At 49.3% G+C, this 26,137-nt stretch overlaps 1 protein-coding gene and 1 non-coding gene across 8 annotated transcripts in view; both read right to left on the bottom strand.

The window, feature by feature from the left end:
• Positions 1-21,610, bottom strand: part of spag17 (sperm associated antigen 17) — a 29,957-nt gene extending 8,347 nt beyond the window's left edge. For 2 of the 7 annotated variants that reach the window (XR_015111715.1, XR_015111714.1), the window contains exons 1-38: positions 21,413-21,609; positions 20,882-21,022; positions 20,736-20,795; positions 20,527-20,655; positions 20,212-20,356; positions 19,946-20,104; positions 19,400-19,572; positions 19,179-19,328; positions 18,651-18,720; positions 18,480-18,565; positions 18,169-18,357; positions 17,371-17,475; positions 17,143-17,293; positions 16,874-17,062; positions 16,726-16,769; positions 16,555-16,653; positions 16,096-16,250; positions 15,846-15,943; positions 15,676-15,743; positions 15,268-15,492; positions 14,959-15,073; positions 14,607-14,735; positions 14,059-14,163; positions 13,838-13,917; positions 10,876-10,978; positions 10,541-10,695; positions 10,302-10,395; positions 10,026-10,189; positions 9,779-9,920; positions 4,385-4,722; positions 4,108-4,293; positions 1,829-1,944; positions 1,543-1,673; positions 1,212-1,345; positions 947-1,129; positions 566-679; positions 286-337; positions 50-140 (exon numbers count right to left, since the gene is read on the bottom strand). Coding sequence is in view for 5 of the 7 variants with exons in the window: in XM_086196679.1 (XP_086052805.1) it covers positions 50-140; positions 286-337; positions 566-679; positions 947-1,129; positions 1,212-1,345; positions 1,543-1,673; positions 1,829-1,944; positions 4,108-4,293; positions 4,385-4,722; positions 9,779-9,920; positions 10,026-10,189; positions 10,302-10,395; positions 10,541-10,695; positions 10,876-10,978; positions 13,838-13,917; positions 14,059-14,163; positions 14,607-14,735; positions 14,959-15,073; positions 15,268-15,492; positions 15,676-15,743; positions 15,846-15,943; positions 16,096-16,250; positions 16,555-16,653; positions 16,726-16,769; positions 16,874-17,062; positions 17,143-17,293; positions 17,371-17,475; positions 18,169-18,357; positions 18,480-18,565; positions 18,651-18,720; positions 19,179-19,328; positions 19,400-19,572; positions 19,946-20,104; positions 20,212-20,356; positions 20,527-20,655; positions 20,736-20,795; positions 20,882-21,022; positions 21,413-21,517 (4,973 nt within the window). In the remaining 2 variants the exon portion in view is untranslated. Of the gene's footprint in view, positions 1-49; positions 141-285; positions 338-565; positions 680-946; positions 1,130-1,211; positions 1,346-1,542; positions 1,674-1,828; positions 1,945-4,107; positions 4,294-4,384; positions 4,723-9,778; positions 9,921-10,025; positions 10,190-10,301; positions 10,396-10,540; positions 10,696-10,875; positions 10,979-13,837; positions 13,918-14,058; positions 14,164-14,606; positions 14,736-14,958; positions 15,074-15,267; positions 15,493-15,675; positions 15,744-15,845; positions 15,944-16,095; positions 16,251-16,554; positions 16,654-16,725; positions 16,770-16,873; positions 17,063-17,142; positions 17,294-17,370; positions 17,476-18,168; positions 18,358-18,479; positions 18,566-18,650; positions 18,721-19,178; positions 19,329-19,399; positions 19,573-19,945; positions 20,105-20,211; positions 20,357-20,526; positions 20,656-20,735; positions 20,796-20,881; positions 21,023-21,412 lie in introns of all 7 variants that reach the window. The other 5 variants (XM_086196679.1, XM_086196678.1, XM_086196675.1 and 2 more) reach the window with 5 other exon arrangements.
• Positions 17,964-18,034, bottom strand: trnag-gcc (transfer RNA glycine (anticodon GCC)). The gene has a single exon. It is a non-coding gene; the product is annotated as a tRNA-Gly (tRNA).
• Positions 21,611-26,137: the final 4,527 nt, after the last annotated feature.

Raw genomic sequence — 26,137 nt, 5'->3', positions numbered from 1 at the left:
GCAGGGCTTAAAACAAGACACCTGGCAGGACCACTGGAATCTTTCCTACCTGTCAGAGGTTGTTGAAGCTGAATCCTCAGATAAACCTGGCGGCTCAGCGGGATTTTCAACTCCTTGGCAGTACAGACTGAAGATGTCCACTGAGGAAATGCGCAGGCGTGCACACAGACACAGACACAGACACACACACACACACACAGACAAGAAACTAATGTAGGGCAAAAACCAAACAACTAGCAGTCACATGAATGAATGTTTGAACATGGCCGACAAGCAGCGACCTACCTGGAGCCCTTTTGCCAAAGGCACCACCTACATCGCCTTCCTCTGCAAAAGACTACACAAACAGTCATTATTTTACAGTACATTTCTTTTGGTTTGATGGTCAACTGTAGAACACTGTCATACACAATCATGCAGTCAAAGATCCCCAAGATGCACCTGTCAGGAGGGGGAAATATGTTCAATATTCCTGTCATTCTCGATCATTCATGTGTGTGTGTGTGTGTGTGTGTGTGTGTGTGTGTGTGTGTGTGTGTGTGTGTGTGTGTGTGTGCGTGCTGACCAGCACCAGGCTGAGCAGATCGCTGGCATGGACGCTCTCCTCCTGGGTGCGGGGGTCTTTCACCATCACTTCCTCGGAGTGCTGCTCCCTCTGCATCAAGCTCTCCATGTATCGCTGAAGTCAAAGCCACAGCTCAGTCACAAGCATCCCTCCAAAGCTCTCACGCACAAACAGGATCATTTTTAGAGATCCGAAATTTCCCCTTGAGTGAGATCAACAAAGTATTCTTATTTTTCTGTGTGATTTCATTTTACTCCAGACAAAGGCAAATGGGGCTCTTGTTTTCTGTCGGTTCACGAGTTCTTTATGTTAGCAGAACTATCAAACAGCGATTCACAGCAACAGACAAAAAATGGACCTAAACGGACGGCCGTGTTTCACCTTCAGCCGCATGTCTCCAGTGCGTCTGAGCTGCGTGGTAAAGGGACGGTGCCGGTACAGCTCCCGAATCTCCAACACCTGAGGACCGCTCCTGACGGGCGGTGCTGCAGAGCCACAGGACGAGCCTCTCAGAGTCAGTCCTCGTCCCATGGTGGTACCAAATGGAGGACCGCAAGTCTTCCTCTAGAATCCATGGGGAGGTAGCAGACAGGTCTAGGTGGGTTCTGTGTTGTTTTCGACCAGTATGTCCAGTGCTTGTACCAACCTCTTTGCAGGGGAAGTCGTGCCAGCTGCGGTTTCTAAGGTTGGGAGGGGTGATGTCTGGGTTCTGTTTCCCTAGCAACCAGCTGGACCACACACTCTGATGGCTGGGCTTTAGGATGGTGATGCCAACGTCATCTGCAAGAGTCACAAACTTCTTTTTTTCTGGGGAATCAAACATCTTTTTCTCTTTGAGGTTAGATAGTAGACAGGAAAAGCTGTGGATCAAGCGTCAAGCAGGAAGTCAACTTTAGCTCCAATTAGGCTGCATCAGGCGCTCAACTAAACTTGCATTATAAATATGACATGTCTTGCAAAGACACTGAATGGTGCACCTTGTGTGTTTGGCAGTGGTTCCTGCAGCACTGCCACAGTTGGGTCAGAGTAGGCCTGGTAGAGCAGCTCCTCCACAGCCTGAGAGCTCAGTAGTTCAGTACCAGAACCGTCCTCATGAAGGAGGAACAGCCTAGAACACGAGAGACTTCTTCATGCTTCTGTCATGTTCCATCAAAACAGAGCAGTTGTCAACTACTGGGGGACGAACCCAGCATTCATGCGTGAAGTCTCTTGAAATTGACCCTAAATTAAACAGCACAGTGCTGCGTATGGATGGAAGCCCACCTGGGACAATGTTCTCTGGGTTTGAAGTGAACCTCTTCTTCCTCCTCATCATCATGATGAAGTGTCCTTGGAGCCAGGCTGGCATTCTGCACAGATATCTGCCCATCGTCAAGCACCTGCAGCACATGAACACACACACACAACTCACCTGTGTTGTCAAGTTTATGACTCTTCTCTGAGACACAGGCCGTCACAACCCTTCGCTGTGGCCCTCACACTGTAGCTCCTAACACCTCAACCTTGGAGGTGAGCCGGGCTCACTGGAGTCTCACCAGTTCCACTCACAATGAACCGTTTGTTACGGTGACAACACTTTTTTATTTGTCCTAGTTTCAATGAGTCTATCGGCCCATTTATGCTCAGCGTACGTGTGAGCACATGTATGGCGTCATGTAGCTGTCATAATCACGAGAGCGCAAATCCAAACTAAACGAGCACAGATCAGGAATTGAGGGCATAAAAAAACATCAAATTGAGAGGTCAAAAATAATCTTGTGGCAATTCAAGTTTTTGTCTCGAGCGTGTAAATTGTGACAGAGCGCAGTTGTGGAAGCGGTGGTGCTGCTCGCTCTCTCTTCTAACTTACAGGCTCGCTCACTTTGGCATGTTTCCTCGCTCTCGATATTTTTTCCTACGGAAAAAGGCTCGACAAGACGATTGCCGATCGAAGTTTGTCGGCGGTAGGTGGCGGTCCTGCTCCGGACATGCCATTACACCACATAGAAGGAGAAGAAGGAGTAGAAGAAGAAGGGGTAGAAGAAGAAGTTTGTCGGCGGGATACGCCTGTTAATGGTCAGCGGCGCCAAAACTGCACAGCTCCATGATTTGATTCTTGTTTTCAGCGTTCTTGTGTGAAGTCCTATTTAGATCAACAGTTGGCAGCAAACAGTCTTAACACAGCACCTATCTCAGGAAGGTATGGAGTCACGCAAGAAAAATTGATTTAAACAGCTGACAGTTAACAGGGAATTCCGCCGACGAACTTCTTCTTCTACCCCTTCTATGTGGTTTAATGGCATGTCCGGAGCAGGACCGCCACCTACCGCCTACAAACTTCGATCGGCAATCGTCTTGTCGAGCCTTTTTCCGTAGGAAAAAATATCGAGAGCGAGCAGCACCACCGCTTCCACAACTGCGCTCTGTCACAATTTACATGCTCGAGACAAAAACTTTAATTTTATGCCCTCAGTTACTGATTCTGTGCTCGTTTAGTTTGTATTTGTGCTCTCATGGTTATGACAGCTACATGACACCATACATGTGCGCGTCGGTGTCAAACGCTTTTCCTGGCGCTGCGTCCGAATTGCCAAGTAGGTCTGATCGTAGGTCTCAGGTCGTAGGCTGTCCAAAACCACAACTGGCGCGAGTAGCGACCTACATCGCAACCTAAATTCCAGCCTAAACACGCCCACATTGTAGGTGGGTTCAGGTGCGTCCTGCGGAGCAACCTATGGCCCACAATGCACCGCGGACTGGCTCGCTGTCTTCTTGCCCTAAAAACTTGTGGACCCGCAAGCCAAGTTTGCGCCACCAACAGTCTCCCATTCTTATGCAGCATCAACATTTATTGTCGTTGTTGATGACTAAAGGTGCGTCAATGTGCTTAATAATAGAGAATGAGTGAAAGGTGGAGTGCAGTACGACAGTCAGGCCAGCAGGTGGGGCTTTCGTTGGTGCTGTCTACCGAATTGCGGTATCTGTGCTCTGCCAGCAGAGGTCGTGCTTCACCAATCTTCTAGGGTGTCTGAATGGTGCCGCCATGTTTAGGCTGTAGGAGTAGGCTGTAGCGGTAGGTTGTTGCAGGAGGACGTAGGTTTGGTACTTGGCAATTCGGACGCAGCGTATCACTGCTCACACACTTCCATGTTTCCTTTATGTTGGCATGGATGTTAACCAATACATCCACCAGGGGGCAGCCCACAGCCACAAGTTTATGACAAAAACCAACAGAAAAACAAACATTGCGACTGTGGAGGAGGTATTCATCGTGTATATCTTGCATAAAAGACATAAACCTGCACAATCTCTCCTAGACAAGTTCAGCAGCGTTGCTATTTCTTCTTTGTGACTCACCAGAGCTACGTTTCAAGTACTGACAGCAACGCTGCCCCCACGATTTCCGGTGGTACTGCTCCATTTGGTCCGTATCCATAAGCTTCACGTAAATGTACAGAAATGAACGTAGAGTACGGACAAAAGGCTCCGTCCGTATCGTATGCCTATTGAACGTTGAGCATAAATGGGCCTTCAGACAGTGACCCCCCTCTACCACAACTGACCTGGAAGTGGTTTCCCTCTGGGTCTGTGATGTCACAGGCCACTCTCTCTGAGTGACTCATGGTGTAAGTTCCAGGTCGGATGGTAGTGCTGCCCCCCTGAGGGCTGGGGGTCACAAGAGGGTTGGTTGAGTACACACAGTTGCCGTCACGCTGGATGAGAAGGAGTCCACCGCTGGATGGGAACACCTGGGACACACAAACACAAACAAGTCTGAGAAAAGACCAATGTGTCATGATGGATGATTCTTGTCAGGTGACACTGGTATTTACCGCTGACCTCATAGGTTGCACTGTTGTTCCCCGTGATGACAGTTCCATCTGCCAGAAACACATGAGCTGAGTGTCGCTCTGGGTACATGACCACAGTGGCACAGCCCTCCTTCTCCACCACCACCACCTGCTCCGTGGCTGACACACTCCCACATGCTCTCGTCCTGCCATTCTCACCAACAAACACGCCGTTGTTTACGCTACTTTCAATACTCTCCCCTTCAGGGTCCGCAGCCTCCTCGTCACACAAGTTCTTTGTTCTGTCCCTGGTTGTCTCGTCCTCAGAATCACACTGATCCTGGTAGCCAGAGTTTGATTTCAGGGATTCGCTCTCATGTTGCTGCCCTGGAGAGGTGACAGACACAGGGAGTCAGGTCGCATATGCATTACACTTGTGTGTTTGTGTGTGTGTGTGTGTGTGTGTGTGTGTGTGTATGCGTGCGTGTAGCAGCAGTTTGCTTGCTCTGCAGAGATATGAGCCCAGTAAGTCTGGGCAGTAAAACCATATAGCTGCTATTTGAAAATAGCAACAGCGTCTGTTTCAATCGCATGGTAAACAGACGCTGCAGCACAAGGGTCTGTTTGAGCGGCACATCTCCATCTACCGCATCCATACGTGCCGCAGTCCAGGACACAAGCTGTCCCACTAGGCTTGGGTTTCACTCACTGCTGCTTCCTGTGACCGGACATGGAAGCTGTTTGGCTCAGCTGAGGTGTGAACCATGCGTCTGTGCGTGTTTATAGATACACCAATGGTTTTTGGATGTGATATTTTATTAGACTGGACCATAAAACTTGACCAGCAGAAGCAGAACATTTTTGTGAGGATGTTATGGATGGGCAGATTATGATGAGACTTTTTGTTGGCTGTCTGAAAGTTCCTGTTGGGATTATGTCTTGAGGGGGTTTGCAAGGATAAAATCACAAAACTCTTTTTTTCCCCACTGACATTTCTCATGAGTACCATTATGAACATATCAGAAGTGATACTTCCACCAAAAAGTGTATTCTGCCCTTCAAGTCCTCACTCCCAGTAGTATTCAGCTCACTAAGATGTTTCTCCTGTTCGTCCTAATGATAACTCCACGTTTACTTCGGGTAACTGTATTCCTCCAACGTCATGTTCGACAGCCTGGCAACAACCGCCAGCCAAAAAACGTTCACCGCTTGAACCCCCAAAAACATGCATTTCAAGAGCCGTAGCCAGAAAGGCATGTTAACATGTGCGTACAACAAAAGAGTAACAAACTCACTCTCTTCTTAAAAAACAAAACAAAGCACACACAAAAAAACCTCATTATAATCCACCAGCTAAACCTCCATAAAGCATTAGGTTAGAACAGTATCACATTGAGGGTTTTAGTGAGTTCAAGCAAACCATGAATAAGTTCGTTAAACAGTCCAACGTCCTTCATAGAGAGCCCTCAGACGCAAGGCTGAGGATGCTCCTTTTTTGGTTAGACAGTCTGCAAGTTGGTCTTGAGGAACGTTCTGAGTTTCAATCAGTTCTTTGATTGAACTGATCTCCAAACGCAGCCTTTTCTCAGCCACAAACTCAGCTGACTTGAGTGCATCGACAAGAGAGAAATTGTCAGTGACACGGATTGTCGGTACAGGGTGAGCAGTACTGCCAGCATGAAGTTCAGAAAACAGGGTTGACAGAAAAATAGCATTGTCAATCCCCTCAGACACAGCCAGTGTTCACCTGCAAGTGTGCTTCCGACAATTCTCCTAATTCTCTTTGACTGCCACGAGATGGGAGAGAACCGCCCATGAGGTGCCCACCTTGAGTACCACCACCTGAGAGATTTGCAAGACGCATCAGTGAATGTAACCATCTTTAAGTCACTGTCTTCTCCAAGATGTTGAAAATTCAGCTCAACCGACTTGGCTTTGAGTTTACTCACAACTCTGTTTGCTTCATTCATGGTCTGTACGGTAGCCTGTTTGAGACTCCATGCCAAATTACTTGCATCAAACAGACATCAGGCCTGCTCTGTCTGGCCAGCCAAAGAAGCTGGCCCATCTTGGATCTGAGCTGCTCTTCCTTGCTGTCTCTGCTGCTCGTGATGGAGTAAGGAGTACGGGCTGCAGGCGCCGAATGTATGCGTCTTGGTGGAGATGCATTTTTGTCCTCTGTCTTCAACTTCTTCAAACACCCCATTCCGTCTCCAGCTTTTCATTTCATTTTCCTTTGCTTCGTCAAAAGACACATCATTAGTCACAAAAACATCTTCGTGTGTATCCATATTGGGAACATCTGCCTGGATGTTGAGATCCTCCAACAGCGACAAATCAGCTGATTCACCGTTACCTGCCACCTCCGCAGGCTCAAGCAGATCCAAGTTATACCAGTTCTTATATTTTCCTGTCGCTTTGCCAGCACGTCCCAACACTTTTGCAGTTTGTGAAACGGCACTCTCAAGGTTCTGAATGTCACAATTTGACCAGTCTTTATGTGAATGTTTTCGGTCTCTGTGCTTCTGTGTTTTCAACAGCTGTCTCTTCTTCTTGTTCACTGATGTCCACTGCATGTTGTCCTTGATTGTTTTCCTTGTCACAGGTAATCTGAAGCTCCTCATGCTCATGAGTAACTTTTCTCAAGCTAAGTCGGTGCAGTCTGACACAGATGCCTCCATGCCTGACAAAAACCACTGCACCATCCTGTCCAATGATCCCTGCAGGCCCTTTCCATTCTGGACAGTCCACTCGTTATAAAAGACCTTGTCTCCGGGTTCATACTGCTCGTCCATGGGTGGCAGCTGTTTCTTTAGTTCTCTGCGAATCCTTTCTGAACATTCTGCTTCTGTAAAAGATTTTCTTGCAGCATGCAGGGCTGAAATGTGCTTAGCAACCCATTCACTCTTGGTGGTACCCTCTAGAGCCGGTGCTCTGTCAATTAACACAGAGGGCAGGTTGGGATTCTGCACGAACACCAGCTGATGTGGACTGTATCCGTGGACACTTTGCATACAGTTCTTTGCCATCAAGGCCCAATCCATAGCGGTGCTCCAGTCACGTCCAGTACTAGCCTTCACTTTCATGATGATCTCAGGCAGGGTTTGATGATGGCGCTCTAAGTCCATTGCTCCAGGGGCTGTAGGCAGGTGTTGTCTTCACTTCAGTATCAAAGTTCTCAGCCATGTCTCCTACTTCTTCATTATTAAACTCACCTCCACCGTCACTGAATAACTTTTGTGGTGAGCCATGCACACTAATCCAATCACGGATAAAATGTTTGACGATCTCAGACGATCTCTTGGTGGTCAGGACACTACCAGCACTGAAACGAGTGAACTGGTCAGTAATATGTAGGTACCGCACCCCTGGCTCAAGCTCGTGCAGATCTACAGCTACCGTTCCATCATATGTAGATGCCAGTGGGAAGCCGACAGCAGGTTCTGGTTTGGTCTTCCAATGTTTCTGACAAACTTCACACTGCTTAACCATCTTTTGCAGCAGGCTGGTGCATTCTGTGTCCTCCTTACCAGAATTATTCAAAAGTCTCTGTAGTTTGTCAGCAGAGGCATGCCCAAAGTGTTGATGAAGTTTCTCCAAAACTTTCACCTTCTCACTTGTGCTCCTCTTGTCTGTGATTGTCAGTATTTCCTCTTCAGAAGTAGCTGATATCTGGTCAGCGTGAGCTGGACTTTGATCCTCACTGTCCACAATGTTCACACAGTAATGTCCAGAGCTCGTAAAGTCCAGTTTGACAGGTGGTTGAACGTCACTGCACTGTCACGTTCCATGTCCAGAACTGTCCCTGCCCTTTTTGATGATGTCTCACTCAGAAGCAGGGGAACGTTCGCAGGTGCCACTTCAGTTTCAATATGACACTTTGTGTTGCCAATCTTAGCAGGAATCTTGACTCTTGTCACTGAATAGACAACTTCTCCATCTCCAAACTTGAAGGGCCTGTGACTTTGTGTTTCTGATTCTTTCATCCTCTTTGCACTTCTCTTTTGTTCGACTGTACAGTCGTTGTCTAACCCTCTTGTCCACAGACTGTCCTTGTGCATGCAGGGTCTATGATCGCTGAGCCAAAACATTCGGTCATGAATATTCCTGCATCTGTTGGCGATTCTTTGGTGTACAGAGTAATATTACATTCTTCCGCGTCTGTTTTATCCTCAGTTATTTTAACACTTGTGTGGACAATCTTTGGCCCACTGATACGTACTTTGGCACACTGCACATTTTGATCGTCGTCCCTACCTGTCCAGCGGATTTGTACCGGGCTGTGGTGGAGTTTTCTGCCGAGCGCTGAGCTGCCAGGACTTGCCTTTTTGCCGTCGCTGCTCTGTTGCAAACACTGGCTCCTGGCTAATGCTCTCTGCTGCCGCCAAAAATTCCCTTCAATATGTTGAATGTGTGCATGCAGTAAGGGCTAACTGCCTGTCCGTCACATCCACACACGCAGTGTCCAACAGCTTACAAGCAATAACTGCGTCGGGTAGCTCCATGTTGCACTTTTTCATCTGTGAATAGCGCTGTTCAAATCAATAATATAGTCCGCCATGGACACGTTCACTTCTTTAGTCATACGGTCCAAATCAGAGTAAGCTTCGTAGATCCTGTCTTTTTCCTCTTTCATGAATAAATCATCCAGTTTACCTAACAAAGTGTCCATTCCAGTGTCTGTCTTTCGATCGTCTACCGGAATTTGCATCGCCGTGTCCCGCGCTCTCCCTGATAACGCCAGGGCAACTGCAAGAGCTTGTTTTTTCCTCTCCAAATCCCTAACTCTTGTACAAACGCTGACTTCATTCTTCCAGCTTTCGTACGGTTTTCTTTCTTCAAAAGTTGGCGGAACTCTGTAGTTACTAACAATCCTCTGCTACCAATGTTAGTCCAAAAAAAACACGGTAGTACCTTCAGGCTCAGGCCCTAATGATAACTCCACGTTTACTTCGGGTAACTGTATTCCTCCAACGTCATGTTCGACAGCCTGGCAACTACCGCCAGCCAAAAAACGTTCACCGCTTGAACCCCCAAAAACATGCATTTCAAAAGCCGTGGTGCCCCCTAGCGGAAAGGCATGTTAACATGTGCGTACAACAAAAGAGTAACATTTCCCTCCTGCATCATGTCTTCGTGACTCCAGGATGCAGGAAGAGCCAGCCACGTATGTTGGCCTGAAGCTAATGGAGTTTACCTGTCTGTTTTCTAACTCTTCAGGTCATCCGCTATTATCCAGGTCTTCTTAATCAAGATGTTTGATCAGCAATCCACAAACCCTTTGACTGGAGATTAAATATATCACTATAAAACTTCTGAACCAACGCAGACGAGTGAGTGGATTCAACTGAACCGAGCGTGCTCTAGATACTTTAATCTCCATCTAGTCCTGTTGTCATGGATAAATGTTAAGTTGCGGGATTCTGAGGGTTCCTGTGGTCACCTGTGTTCAGTGGCTGCGATGGCATGTTCAGTGGTCTATCTTGGTAGAGCGTGGTGATCCTGGTTCCTTCTGCGTGTTCAACACTTCGAGATCCGTCTGGGTTCTGCACAGAAACCACCAGATCTTCCCGGCTCAGCATGACCTAAAATCAAATGTTGAGATTCTGAAACAGGATGAAGGAAACTGTTGCGGCCAAATGTTCAAGTTACAATCAGACAGTGCCATGACCTCTGCATGCTGCAGTTACCTCGTGAGTGATGGGGTCTGTAGCCTTGAAGACCACCACCGGAGTGGTGGATATGTTCTTGTGCGTGGCCCCTACAGTGCAGATGTGAGCACCAGAGGAAGTCGTGGTGAGCCAACGCCAGCGCCCTCTCGGAGGATTACCCTGTATCCCTGAGCTTTGCTCTACTTTGACACATCCAAAACACATAAAGGCAGCGTGTCATCATCCTTGTAGCAGGGACCAAATAAGGCTCATTAGGTGGCTGGGGAAATGTTATATTAAGTGTTGCTGACTAGCCTTTGCAGTGGTCCTCTGGTTCAACACCACTTTCAGACGCCCAGGCTGGACTAGAGTCCTTGGTGGTGCTGACAGAGCCGTCTGCAAACAGCACCTGCAGCACACAAACCAGCAGTGAATGATTTGTGTCTGAATAATCTCACCAGACAGTCCATTCGTGTATAAGGACCCCTGGAGGTGGAACTTGTCCAGAATCTTCAGAAATGCTCCATCTGTATAGAAATCTGTGAGTCCAGTACCTCTGTTGAGCCGTCTCTCATGTTTCGGATCACAGCTCCCTGGCTGGTGATAATGCGGGACACTTCTTTTGAAAGAAAGGGGTCCTGGAGTGTCCCCCGGACATGAAGAGGAAAACTTTGTCTCACCAACATGCCCTGCTCCCCTGAGGAAACTCCTGGACATGCAAACGTGCACAGGTCATGATTACGATCTACAGGTGATAACACCACAGCCATTCCACGGACGCAGTTTAGTGACTCCAGCTGACCGTGGCTCTCAAGTCATGCTTCACACATGCTGTTTTAGTTGTGTGTGCATGTGTGTACACACACTGTCACAAATGTCCAAGACTGACCTTCCATGTCCTCTCGTAGGAACTGCAGAACAAGGCCATGAGGGGTTGACAGGTTTAGGCTGTTGAACGGGCATGATGGCAGTTGTGGCTGGCCCTCACACTCCTACACACAACGACAGACATGCACACAGTGTGAGAACTACACAACAAGTAGCACAAAGTTTTGACTCAAGTTTATTTGTTATTCTCCTCCTGCAACCGTCACCTTACCGTGGTGGAGGAGTTTGAGTGCCCTAATGACCCTAGCCGTTACGCTGTCGGGGCATTTTGCCCCTGGTAGGGTCACCCAAGGCAGACTGGTCTTAAGCGAAGGGCCAGACAAAGAATGGTTCAACAGACCCTTAATGGGAAGGAAATCAAGTAGTTGGTGTACCCAGTCCAGAGGGTTACCTGGGCCCCGCCCTTGAACCAGGCCTGGGGTAGGGGCCCATGGGCGAGCGCTTGGTGGTTGGGCCTTAACCCATGGGGTCCAGCCGGTAATCCCCGAACCCGCTGGTGGACACCAGAGGTGAGGGGAGCCGTCAGGCTGAAGAAGGAGGCTTACAGGGCATGGCTGGTCTGTGGGTCTCCAGAAGCAGCCGACCGGGACCGGCAGGCCAAGCGGTGTGCAGACATGGGGGTCGCCGAGGCAAAAACTCTGGCGTGGGAGGAGTTCGGTGAGGCCATGGAGAACGACTATCGGTCGGCTCTGAAAAGGTTCTGGCAAACCGTCTGTTGCCTCAGGGGGGGAAGGCGGCACCTTGTCCACACTGTTTACAGTGGGGACGGGAGGCTGCTGACGTCAACTGGGGAGATAATTGGATGGTGGAAGGAGTACTTTGAGGAACTCCTCAATCCCACCAACATGTACTCCATGGCGGGAACAGAGCTTGGGGAGTATTGGGGGGGGGGGGGGGGTCGTCAAATCCCTGGGACAGAACTCGCAGAGGCAGTGAAACAACTCCATGGTGTCAGAGCTCTGGGGGGGATGAGATCCATCCTGGGTATCTCAAGGCTCTGGATGTTGTAGGGCTGTCTTGGCTGACACGTCTCTACAACATTGTGTTTGGAGTGGCAGACCAGGGTGGTGGTCCCCATCTTTAACTCAACTCAACTCAAACTTTATTTTAGAGCACATTTAAAACAACCAGGGTTGACCAAAGTGCTGTACAGAATAAAAACGGCACAAAAAATTGCTCATACAATGCAGCAATTACAATAAATAAATTAAGACTAAAAATACATTAACACAATGCTATAAAATAGAATAAAATAAACAGAATAAAATAAATTAAATTTAAATTAAAATTTTGCCATAAGTCCACTTAAAGTTGATTAAAAGCCAGGGAGAAGAGGTATGTCTTCAGGGAGGATTTAAAAACCTCAATCGATCCCGCAGGGCGGATGTGCTGGTTGCTCCAGAGCCTAGGGGCCGCCGCCACAAAGGCTCTGTCACCTTTGGTTTTTAGCCTGATTCTTGGGGAGACCAGTAGTAGCTGGTTAGAGGATCTCAATGTTCTGGCAGGGATGTGGATATGGAGGAGCTCAGTCAACTACTGGGGTGCTCGGCCATTGACAGCTTTAAAAACAAACAATAACATTTTAAAACCAATTGTAAGAGTAACCGGGAGCCTGTGCAATGAAGCTAGAACAGGGGATACGTGGTCACGCTTGCGTTTGCCAGTGAGGAGACGGGCAGCTGCATTTTGTACCAGCTGCAGGCGGTGCAGGAGTGAGTGGTCCAGGCCAAAATACAGTGAGTTGCAGTGATCCAGTCGTGTGTTAATAAAAGCATGGATTACAGTCTCAAAATCTTTATGTGTCAGGTATCCTTTTACTTTAAGAAAGGGGACCAGAGGGTGTGTTCCAACTATCGGGGGATCAGAACTCCTCAGCCTCCCTGGAAAGGTCTACACCAGGACACTGGAGAGGAGGGTCAGGGCGACAGTCGAACCTCAGATTGAGGAGGAGCAGTGTGGTTTTCGTCCTGGCTGTGGAACCATGGATCAGCTCTTCACCCTCGCTAGGGTGCTGGGGGGGCCATGGGAGTTTGCCCAACCAGTCCACGTGTGCTTTGTGGATCTGTAGAAGGCTTATGACCGGGAGCACCCTGTGTGTGTGTGTGTGGGGGGGGGGTACTCCTGGAGTATGGGGTGGACGGCCCCTTACAAAGGGTCGTTCAGTCTGTCTACTGGAGGAGTGAGAGTCTGGTTCACGTTGTTGGCAGTCAGTCAGACTTGTTACCGCTGAGGGTTGGACTCCGCCAAGGCAGCCCTTTGTCACCGGTTCTGTTCATAACCTTTAGAAACAGAATTTCTAGGTGCAGCCGGGTGGTGGAGGGGGTCGAGTTTGGTGGTGGGAGGATGTCGTCTTTGCTTTTTGCGGATGACGTGGTCCTCATCAGTCAAACCATAACCTCCAGCTCTTGCTGGGACAGTTCACAGCCAAATGTGAAGCGGCTGGGATGAGAATCAGCACCTCCAAGTCTGAGGCCATGGTCCTCAGCCGGGAAAAAGGTGGCCTGCCCACTCCAGGTCATGGGGGGAGGTCCTGCCTCAGGTGGAGGAGTTCAAGTATCTCGGGGTCTTGTTCACGAGTGAGGGTAGGATGGAGCGGGAGATTAACAGGTGGATTGGGGTGGCATCCACAGTGATGCGGGTGCTAAACCAGTCCATTGTGGTGAAGAGGGAGCTTAGCCAAAAGGCGAGGCTCTCGATTTACCAGTCAATCTACGTTCCAACCCTCACCTGTGGTCATGAGCTCTGGGTAATGACCAAAAGAAAAGAAATACCCCGAAAGAGCTGGTGGAAGTGGCTGGGGAGAGGACAGTTTGGGCTTCCTTGCTGAGGCTGCTGCCCATGCGACCCGGACCACCGGATAAGAGGACAACAATGACGTAGAGTTTATTTGTTATTCTGGTGTGTGTGTGTGTGTGTGTGTGTGTGTGTGTGTGAGAGAGAGAGAGAGAGAGAGAGAGAGAAACCTGGATGTGAGCAGATCTGATCTGGCTGGCCAAGGTATTTGTCACAGAAGACTCATGAGCCCCTCTTTCCTGGTCATTCACTAGAAAAGAATCCAAACAGGAACACTGTTAACACTTCCTGCAAAGTTAAGAAAATTCTAAGTTCAAATTAAATGACTGAAAACAAAAAGGGAAACAAATGAAATCTAAATAAAGACTGAGATTTGATCTGAGTGCAACACCTGTGTGTTCTCCTGTTGATCCGAAGACACTATAGGAGAGGTGGATTCCACTGTCCAGCACAGCAGAGAGGGAGCCCCCCCTCAGCCTCGTCCTGATCACAGGCACTGCAATCACACACACACACACACACACACACACACACACACACACACACACACACACACACACACACACACACACACACACACACACACACACACACAGGTCATCCAGGCTTGTTTTTCACTCGAAGATAGTAGTTTACACTATCTTGCTAACTTTTGGGGAAATCCTCTTCTTGTCTTTGTCTTCGACCAGCAGCTAAGATGGTGCTGAAGATTCACTGTGAGAAATTACAAGATGTTATTGAGAATCAGACACAACCAGGAACCACCTTCCTGACTGGAGAGTCGATGTAATTCATTGGAACCTGTGTGATGAAGTTGTTTTTTCACAGAGAATCTTCGGGGGGGGGGGGGGTAGAGGAGGATTTCCTCAAAAGTTTCAGTGTTCCTTTCCAATGACCACATAGCCTTGTGTCTCTCTTTCATTCAATCAGCACCTTTACCTTGACTGTCTTCTTTCTTGTCAGTGTTCTTTTGTTCAGAGGATGTTTTTGCTGCATCAACAACTTGGTTGATGTGTGTGTAGAAATAATGTCCATCCTTCTTCAGCGCCACTTTCATCATGCTGGAACCTGCAGGGGAAAACCCGCATCATCCATCGGCCACCACTGGCCGTCAGAGCCTCTCACACAGGCTTTCACACAAAGACTCACTTTAAATCACAGTGACATTCACAGTCCAGAGTGAAGCAAATACCTGTTTGGTAGAATTGTCACGCAAGTGACTGCTGAAGGGAGGACAAAATAATGATGTGAAACACACAGGACAGCAACAACGTCTGCCTGGTCTCTGTACCTTCAGTGTAGCTGATGCTCTCCACAGTTACGTGTCCTCCATCTGAAGGAAAAAGGTGCTGGAGACAACCTGACACATGAATCAACCTCCCATCCATGCTGTAGCCGGTGAAAGCCTACACACACACACACACACACACACACACACACACACACACACACACACACACACACACACACGATTTGTGATCAAGGAGAGATGTAGTCTAACCCACTGCTGTCACACAGTCAGTGGTGTGTGTGTGTGTGAGTGTGTGTGTGTGTGTGTGTGTGTGTGTGTGTGTGTGTGTGTGTGTGTGTGTATTCTCACACTGAAAGCTTCCTCTTTGTTTTCTTCCTCTCCAGCTGTAATGGACTTGGAGGCGCTGGCCTTCTCCACTCCGCCCTTCTTCACTACTGGCAAGGACTTTGGGCTTTTGGTTGGATCCAGCGTCCCATTGTCCTTCTGCTGCAGCTTGCCTCTTGGTGTGGGACCTTTCTTAGATTTCTTGGCTGCCTCTTCTTCCTTCAGCCTGTCCTGCTCCAGCCTCCAGGCCTGGGAATTCACAAGCACAACCAAATTATGAAGATCTAACTTTGCAGGAGGTCAGTCTGGTCTTTTAGCTGACAACAACGGCTCAGGTTAATTGAATGCTGACGGGCATACAAGGGTTGGAAAGTGACCTGGTTTGGTACTGGCAAAAGAAAAATCTGAGGATTCCGGTGAGTTGGTACTGACTTTAAGGGATCCTTGTGCGTAGACCAGCCCCTGAGTGTCCCCGTCCTCTGCTGAATCAGTCGCCTTGTCTTCAGGTCCGGCAACAAAACAAACCTCATATTTAACTTTATATTTGAGCAGTTGTGAATACAGAATCATCCTCTGAGCGTCATGTTGACAAGCTATGATACCTGTTGGAGCCTCCACACTGCTGAGACTCCTGAGTCTCTTTTCCTCCTCCCCTCTGGTCCACTCTGAGATGGTTTCTGCTACGTGCTCCACATAACTCCTACAAACAAGAATAATGGATTGTAAGATCTGTGTGGTGCACCACATGGACACTTTTCACTACTCTGGTAATATAAGCTACGAACTGACTAACTGGCACTTTCAGACAGCATTTTACAGTTTCAGCCCCCGAAAATCAGAGCTTACACTGACCTTAATTTGACATCAGTGTGAAGAGCTATATCCCAGAATTCCTTGCACCAGCGATTAGGACTCATCGGATTGTGACAAAAAATGTACAGGATGTTGTTTAGACTTCCTCTGAAAGTGTCCAGACAGCGGTAATCTTCAAAGGCGGACTGGAGAACCTACGCATGGAGACAACGTGACAAATTAACAGTCCAAACATGAAAGGAAGAGAGGTGTTCATAATCTGAAATCACATAGAAAAAGTAAAATAAAAGTAAGTAAAGTAAATGGAAAAAATATAATCATCACGAGCTAAATGTGATGATGTACAGGCAACCAGACAGAAAACAGAAACTGTACAAATCCGCGCGCGCGCACACACACACACACACACACACACACACACACACACACACACACACACACACACACAGCAGGCTCAATGTTCACACCTCCCAGAGGGAGTGTAAGAACTGGAGTCACCTGTGGGAGGACGGCAGCCTGGTGGTGTTCAGTATAGTGCCACCCTAACAGAGATCTCAGACGACAGCTTTGAATGTCCGACACTCTCCCGCTGCTCTGCTGGACACAAACAGCTTCGTCACAACAATCATGATTCCGTTGTACTCATGGAGCTGAGGACACAAACACTACCTCTGCACTGCTGCAGCCCTCAGTTAGACATGTCCGACCTGTAGCTGGAAACATAAATCAGGCAGTAAAACATGCTTCAGCCTTGCGTAAATAAATGCTGCCCTTCATTTCAATGGTATGTTGACACTAAACATGGATGTCAGAGGACCTTTAGTCGATGGCTTCTGAAGCTGCTGTTTAGCGTAGGAAAGAGGGTTGTCCCAGGGGATTACTGGGTCTGGTTCCAGTGGTCCAGCAGTACTCAACAGAACACCTTCCTGATCCAGGCGAGTCAGTGACATACTCTCAAACACACTCTGATGAAAGAAACGCTGCACCTCTGGCCATGACACCGTATCTGCAGGTTACAGGAAGTCAATGTTAACAAACTTAACTCCTAAGATCAGGTGGGGTGAGGTGGGGTCCTTCTGGTCTGACCGTCTGTGCAATAGTGTTGTAGCTGCTGTTTGACCACCCTCCAGCAGGAGGCGCTGTTTCTCTGCTGTGCTCCAGAGTGGATCAGCCTCCACGGTGGTGACAGCTTCATCATGGATAACTCTGCCTCCGCAACGTCAAAACCTTCATCAGCCTGAGAGAGTGCAAACAAAGGAGCAGCTACAGTCAAAAGCCCATGAGGAGCTGGGGATCAAAATCTCTGTGTTTTACTGTTCGGCCCCTCAGGCGCAGCGCCCTCTTGTCATGGTGTCTGATAATCTGGGGGGCATCAGGCTTCTTCTGAGTCGTCTCCGTGCCAAACGCCTCCAACAGCTTCTGACGCGGAGAACAGAAGACAATGAAAATGATGAGACAATCAAATATGGTCAACGGGAATTACCAGGTATTACAGTCTTTTTTGGACTTCACATTTAATGTATAAGTTCACGAACGTAATGTTTTTAAGAATATAAATATTGAATATAAATATTATAACTTTGGAATTTGTTCAGACCTGAAACAAACAATGTCATGATTAAGGTTTTGGAAATGTCTTTATAAACTGTTATGGTCAACAGAAAATACTCCTGATGCTACGAATCTGTGGCTTCATTAGAAAACAAGGTTGTTTGGGAACCATGAAAACTGACACAACAAATGATACAAGAGAACATCGGCCTTCCTCGGCCTGAGGGATACACACACACACACACACATACTGACTATATCGAACTTGTAATGTGACAAAGGAGCTGGGGGACTGAGCCCTGCTGGTGATGGGTTTGTTCTCCACCCTCTGGATATCAAGGACAAAAAGCCTGTGTTGCATTGGCCGGGAATCGAACCCGGGCCTCCCGCGTGGCAGGCGAGAATTCTACCACTGAACCACCAATGCTACACACCACACTAACATCAGCACTGTTCACATTCTTGACATACCACACAGAGAACGTAGCCTGGGCCTCTCATTTTTTTTTTCTCTCTCTCTCACACACACACACACACACACACACAACCTGCTGTCTTTACCTGCTTGTCCTCTTCATTCTGCACTGTGCTCAACAACTTGTTCAACATGTGGCTCTTCAGCTCCTCCGTGTGCACCAGAGGCAGGAGGGTCTGAAGCATGAGGCTTCCCAGCTGATGATCTATCAACAGGGAACCCTGCTGAGGTTCCGGCTGTGGTTCCAGTTCCTCAGGTTCCATAGAAATGACCACCTGGACACAAAATGAAGACCCACTTATGGTCCACAGGAGACGCAGCACTTCACACTAAATTCACACACACACAGACACACACACACACACACACACACACACACACACACACACACACACACCTGCTCCAGCATGCAGTGCAAGATGAGAGGGACGGAGCAACACTCAGGAGGGACCAGGTCCAGAAGGCTGTTGTAGCGGCGCAGGTCTGTGGAGGGAGCAGAGCCAGAAGGCTTCAGAGGGTTATCCTGACCAGTACCGGGAGGCTGAGCGCCCCCACCGCCGACGTTTACCTCGGGGACTCCTCTCTGGCCTCAACTTCCTCTTGCAGGACGGTGGCCTGAGCGGAGTGGAAGGGGCAAACTTGGAAACACACACACACGCACACACACACGCACGCACACACACACACACACACACACAAAGGGTGATAAACACACATTTTCAATGAACTCAAGTTCTAATTTTCTCAGGTCTTAAGATGCAGCTGAAAGGTAAATGCACTTGGACGGTGACCAGCGTGATGGTTGTGGGGATTCTTGAAGATAAAGGAAGTGAATGGAGAACAATTGTAGCGAGTCCAGAATCAGCACCAAAAACCAGGGTCTCAACCTCTGGGTTCAAACCCTGTCTCTGTAGTCATACAGCCAGGGAGGGGCATGCCTGAGCTGCCAAGCGTGTTTCCTCCTGATGACACAAGTTACAGTTCTCTATCGGTCAGCGTCCCAGAGCCTCTGACCTAAGCCCCCCCCCCCCCCCCCGGCTCCATTAGCTCACGGTTTGTGTGGAGGTGTGGCACAGCCAGTGGCATGCTCTGATACCTCTGCGGGCTGGAGGTGATGTGACAGGACAACAGAGGGCACGCAGAGGAGTCTGATGTTGTCCAGGTAGTGGCGATGCTGCCTGCGCCAGTCCAGACACTCATAGATGAGACTGGCCACACCCTGGAAGACCCGGGTCCCCAGTTCCAGCTGGACCGGACAAACAGATTCAAATGATCAGAACTCAATAGAAGTACTGAGAAAACGAAGATCAAAGTTACCTGAGCCTCCGGATCCTGCGTGGGGATGGGAGGCAGGAGGTCTGGGACAGTGTAGCTGAGTTGAACCACATCATGGAGCTTCGAGTCTGGTGGCCCACTGTCAAGAACTGGTCTCAACCCAGACCAGAACAGATCCAGATCTCTGGCCTGAGCAGCCACCTCCCAAGTAAGATCTGCTCAGGGCATACACACACACACACACACACACACACACACACACACACAGACGGCTTAAGTTAACATACACACAATACATGTGATCAGTTCTATCAAGCTCACAACTCATGAAAAACTGGGACTGACGCGTCACAGTTGAGCGCCTGGCACAGTGATCCTGACTTGTGACCTCCACAGACAGGTCAGGTCATCCTGGAGTCACACAGGATGCTGTGACCCCTTGTCTATCCCACAGAGGAAGTAGCGTCCAGCCATTAATCAGAAAGCTCTGGTACAGTTGTGTGAGACTGATCCATGAATCCTAACCACAGACCCACAAATGTGGACATCCTTTATGTGCATGAAATGGAGAAGTTCTCCTCTCATTGCCTTCAGACGTTTGCTGCTCCTCAGACAGCCTGCCCTCTGAACTCAGCCGGACCACGGCGGACACGTGCACCCCCACGGCCTCAAGCGCCCGGACCAGGCGCGGCTGGTGGAAACCCAGCAGCAGCACGTAGCACTGGGGACCATCCAGCGGCTCGTCGTCTGTGACACAGCAGAGAGCAGGGATAATAAAGGGTTAGCAGTTACACACACATACACACACACACACACACACACACACACACACACACACACACACACACACACACCGATGAAGATCGGCGGCTCGGCGTCATCCCGGCGTCTGAGCCTGCTCCTCTTCTCCCTGCCCTCCTGGGTCGAGGTCTGGTTCTTGATCTTTTTCCCGTCGTCCTTCCCGCAGAAGAGATGAGCGCTGGCTGTCCTCTCCTCAGCCTCGAAGACAAACGCACAGCAGTGACGTCCATGCTGAGCACCGCCCCCCCCGCTGAGCCCCGGTCCACACTCACCTGCCCCCCGCTGAGCCCCGGTCCACACTCACCTGCCCCCTGCTGAGCCCTGGTCCACACTCACCTGCCCCCCGCTGAGCCCCGGTCCACACTCACCTGCTCCGCCGCTCGCCTGAGCTGATCGCTGGCTTTGATCTGGAGCAGCTGGAACTTGAGGATCCTGGCCACCAGGTCACAGGGGATCTCCTCTCCTGCATCCAGCAGCTCCTTCGCCGGCTCCGTGACCTCCACCAACACACACATCGTCACATACAACCGAAACTGCCTCGCCACCGCTGCAGGTGTCTGCTGTCGTCCTCACCCACCTCCGAGTACAGGGGCCCGCCGGCAGCCTTCCTCGCTTTGGGGGTCCCCAGTTCGTGAGTCTGGAACGCAGGAAGGAGCGAAACCTTGATCAGCTGACTGTTGTTTCAGCGCTGGTTCTGACCAGTAAACCAGAGCCCGGACCGACCTTCTCCAGGGTGCTGTCCCAGGTCAACAAGGTGAAAAGTCTGCGTAGAGGCTTCTTGACCGCCAGAGCCAGCGCCCGGGTCAGCTGCAGGTCCTGGGGTCTCCCCCCGACCACCATACACACACAGGCCCGCCAGGACTCCTGGAGAGGTTCAGGACACCTTAAGTCACACCACTCCCCCCATTCAAAGGCAGAGTCGCCCCCCCCCCCCCCCCCCCCCATGCTGACGGAAGGCCAGGTGGAGTCAGACAGGTAGAGGCGTTGCAGAGAAGGGGATGAGTTCTCGGGTCTCCATTCACGTCAACCCCTCCGCCTGTCACGCTCCAGCAGGGCCAGTGACTAGACCGCACCTGTCCGGAGGGACAGGGGCTCCGATCTGGTCCCTGGCTCGGAACCGTTACTTCGAATTTGGAAAGATTCGATTTAATTTCTGAGTTTCGTCTCTAGACTAAACATGCTGGTCAGAGTCAGCTGACCCGCGCTGGCGGTTACAACTCCCCCCCATCGGCGGGACCGAGGGACGGTTCTGACCTCCTCGAACTGGGCGCAGGTGAGCCCCGCCTCCTCCCTCTTCTGGACCTGAGCAGCAGAACCGGACCTCTTAGCCGAACTCTTCTTAGCCGCCTTGGGCGCCATGAGGAGGGAACAGACACTGAGAATACCAGCAGGCTCCCGATGCGTCGCTTGGTTAGGCCACGTTACCCCTGGCAACCACGACCCACAACACCAGCGCACAAGTCATACTTCCTGTGAACTTTCAAAACAAGACCACGCACGTGTCTCTCAGTTGTAGAAGTGAGATACAAACATGGCGATGCGACTGAAGCGGATGAGGACCGTCAAAAGCGAAGGTGTTTTAAATGTTATCTTTTTGTCTCCCTTGCAATGACAAGATCGTTTAGGGAGATCCATGTTTATGGAGGCAGTCAAGCGCCGTTATCTCTTTTCGCCACTGGAGGGCAGTAGCGGCTGGGAACAAACACTCGCTCCTGGAGTTGTTCTGTATTGAGGAATGCAACCGCACGCTGGGACCAGCTGGTTTTGAAATAGAAGTCAGCAACTGCAGAGTGTAGTATCAGTCATCGCAGGCAGTGATGGACCCAACCGCTGCACTTGAGCCAGGCGATGTTATAGAAGACGGCTGATTTGGCTTCTGGGCCAGGTCTAAGAAACGAGCCCGGCATCCCAAGAATGGAAATCTGGAACTCGTACAGGCTTCGTGTTTCATGTCTTTTCTGCTTAATGAATGACAAAACCATTTGTTCTACCGTACAAGCCAAGTAACAGGTGGAGGGTGAATGACAGCTCGTAACCCGTGAGGATATCAATCTCTGTTGAAGCAGGGGATGAACTCAGGCTGCAGCCAGGGGATGAACTCAGGCTGCAGCCAGGGGATGAACTCAGGCTGCAGCCAGGGGATGAACTCAGGCTGCAGCCAGGGGATGAACTCAGGCTGCAGCCAGGGGATGAACTCAGGCTGCAGCCAGGGGATGAACTCAGGCTGCAGCCAGGGGATGAACTCAGGCTGCAGCCAGGGGATGAACTCAGGCTGCAGCCAGGGGAGTCAGAGCTGGGCAGGTGTGATCACTGAGTTTGAGATTTTAAAGGCGAATGAGGAGAACAGTGAAGGGGACTGATTCAAAGAAGCGATGCGACAATGAATGATAATGACGAGTAACAACGTCTTGATGAAGATCATTTGCATCCTTTTTATTCAATCTGTAATTACAATCAGTTCTAGAAGCGAAAAACAAGTTAAAAGGTGCTGCACTGCAGGTTAGTATCTGTCCTCTCTTGTCACTTAAATCCCCTGTTACACTGTTTAAAATCCAGCGGAGGAGTTGTGGTCTTGATTCTCACCAGTCTGCAGTAAAAACATGGTCAAGATTTTCAAGTATTTCTGTTATTCCTTTTTGAATTCTGTGAAACTCAGCCAGCTGTTGACTTGGCTGCTCCATGTCTTCCTGGTGTTTATTTCTCTGTAGTTCACTGTATTTTCAAAATACATGAAGTTTGTGCAGAGCAGAGAGAGGTCTGTGCGCCTTGAAGGGTCCTGTGCGCGGAGCGGAGAGACCCAACAAGGACACACGGCTCCTCTGTTGATGCTGAATTCATGGCGTGCTTCTTCATGGCTTCTCATTCTGAGGGTTTTCATGCACTGCAGCCTGCAACCAAACTCACATTTCAGTCGACAAGTCCAACTGTCCCCAGCCATGAAGGTAATCCCAGGCAACACCCACTCTCAGCTGCCCCCATAAATGTGTGACAACACCCCCCACTACACACACACACACACACACACACACCCTGCCCCTTCACTGCTGCCCTCAATGTATTTGAAGCAAGGACGGAGGAGTTGCCTGGCCCAAATGTCTCCAAGGAGACGCCCTCCAAAGGTCACCACCCAGCCAGAGAGGAGGGCTTCAATAACAGGCCACCAGCACTGCTGGGAAGAGCAGAGCAACATCTCAAAATATCAGGGGTTTTTGGAAGACCTGCTGCGAACTCTGTGCATCATGTGACATCATGTGAGCCGACTTAGTTTCATCAAGGCAACGGTTACTTGAGGTCTTCACCTGCTAGGTGCAGAAGTTATGCGAGAACTTCATAATAACATCAAGCAGCAACTCCACATTATAGGATGAAATCAGGACATACAGACACATTCACTTTACACTCAATATTTTGTTGCTTTTTCATTACTTTTTTTAATAAATTGTTTTTTAAGTTGGATTCAAGGGGCTGAGGTCACGATCACATGCTTGATTGGGGCTCCCGTCACGTCGGACGACACGTGTCCAGCAGGAACAGATCTGATCCATGTCCTCCTATGAAAACTGCCGTCAGTGTAATTCACGCAGCGCAGCCTCAAAACACCCAGGTTTCATCATGGCCGCGGGTAATTAGCACATGTTGCACAGGCATGGCGCCGACTACAACCAGAGGAGGGAAGATGTGAACTACAGAACCCGGACATCTTATGTTGTGACACGAGGCGACAGCAGAGTGCAGCAGACCCTGACAGCCTCCATCACGCAGTCCGACATGTTGAACCCCACATTTTTATTTCTGAAGCGAAACAACTTTGACAAGCTCACAGGGCCAAAGGCGCAGTAGGAAAGTGTCAGAGCTCAGTTTTCCTACTGAATGAGTAAACAAGGATCCAGTTCTGCATCTATTTATATTCAGGCGCTTCTCTAGAGACACAACGCTCCGGCTTCCAGGAGCAGATAAAACAAATATCTGCATGATAAAGGCGCCGCTGTTTGTCGAGGCTACATTGCTGTGTCGTTCTTCTGTGTCTGTGTCCTGGGACGGAGGAGGCAGTTTTCGGGGTCAGAAGGAAACATGAAGGAGCTCAGGTCCCGAGAAACACCTGTTACCTTTCATGGCTGACGCGGGCCTTCGACTCTGCAGCCGCGGCAAACCGCTTCCTCTCCCACCACATGAATGTGTGAGTGACACACAGCACCAGGAGGTTCATGAGCCTCAGTCAATGAGCTGCCAAGCCTGAGTGGAGCAGCTCGGGTTCTCCAGGCTGCATTCATGGTCCTGGAGGGACTCGCAGGCGAAGCGCCTGTTGACCTCTTTACATATAGAAAGTGTAAAATACACTGCCAGTGTCACGTTTTAAAGGGTCTATTCCTGTCTGGTGAAATAAATTATATATTATTATATATGTAAATACACGCATATAGAAATATAAATACATAAACACACACATATATATACATATATATGTATATATATATACATATATATGTGTATATATATATATATATATATATATATACACACACATACTGTATATATACACACAAACACACAAACATTGAGGGTGACTTGTAAAAGAGTCAGCAGTTCAGCAGTGAATCTCCCCACAGTGCTTTTTTTCAAGGACTCACCAAGACGACCTGCATTGTGACCCACATCGACGCGGCGGCAGAGAGGAAGGCGCAGTCACACGCTGAGTGAATGATCACTGGTGCTTTGTCCCGTCACAATGACACTCACGCACGTCGCACCAGATCATGTGCTTGTGTCATTAACCTACTGGGACCACGTCAGCTCGCCCTCTCATCTGTGATCGTTTCAACGGCCACATTTCTGCACACTCAGCATTTAGTTTATTTCATGATTATGTCACTAACCTACTTCAGCCTCAAACATTTACAGAGATTTGGGAATAAAAACTTCAAATGTCCAACACAGAAGTGTCAGAATGTCAACCACATCTGTCTGGCTCACAGGCACGAACCTTCAGAGTCGCTATGGAGACATGTCCATTACAGACTGTGAGAGAAATGTCACACACACTCTGCAGGTTCACACCACAATCAGCTGATGAGCTTGTGTAAAGTGCTGCTTCCACAATATGACCTGACAGAAATGAAGACATCCCCACATCGCCAACCACAGGTGGGCTTTCATCTTCACCTGCAAACCCAGATTCACCAAAACGGACTGGTTCCATATCACATTTATGCAGATGACAAGTCAACACAGATGTGTCCAAACAGCACTGCACTGGTGCCAACTGATGCTGAGAAAAACTTCAGACCAGCTGGCTGCTACTTAGCTTAGCATAATGAAAGGTATGGGCTGGGTAGCCCCTTGACTTCAACAACCTGTAGTTCATCCTCCCTGTGTTCCAGCTCAGGTTCAGGCTAGTTAGCTTAGCCCAATGGCTGGTAGTGGGTGGAAGTGTGAGCATCAGCTAGCTCAGGTCCAGGCTAGTTAGCTTAGCCCAATGGCTGGTAGTGGGTGGAAGTGTTAGCATCAACTAGCTCAGGTCCAGGATTGTTAGCTTAGCCCAATGGCTGGTAGTGGGTGGGAAGTGTTAGCATCAGCTAGCTCAGGTTCAGGCTAGTTAGCTTAGCCCAATGGCTGGTAGTGGGTGGGAAGTGTTAGCATCAGCTAGCTCAGGTCCAGGATGCTGGTGTGTCCAGCAGGAATCCTCCTCCTCATCAGTAGCAGCAGTTGCTCTTCTAGTCCTCAACAAATGTTTGGATCTGTTGACCCAAGTTCCAATGGAGCTTTGGAGGTGCTGCGTCAAATCCCTGCGCCCAGTCAGGGAAGTAGTTCCGGCTACGTGTCTGATTCTACCACTACAATGTCGCCTCATGTTAAACTGGTATTCATCACCAAGGTTACTAACTAGCTAACTAGCCTGGGTCTCAGCTCCCTGCAGAAGCATGCCCAGATTGGCCAATGAGGCTTTGACTAAGCAAATGCAGAAACCTGGACATGCACTTA

This window comes from Aulostomus chinensis, chromosome 24 (genome assembly GCF_037954235.1).
Source record: "Aulostomus chinensis isolate RoL2024-O1b breed Wild chromosome 24, RoL_Achi_v1.0, whole genome shotgun sequence".
NCBI lineage: Eukaryota > Metazoa > Chordata > Actinopteri > Syngnathiformes > Aulostomidae > Aulostomus > Aulostomus chinensis.
The sequence above is the reverse complement of the archived record's forward strand: the minus strand, read 5'-3'. Positions and strand labels throughout refer to the sequence as shown.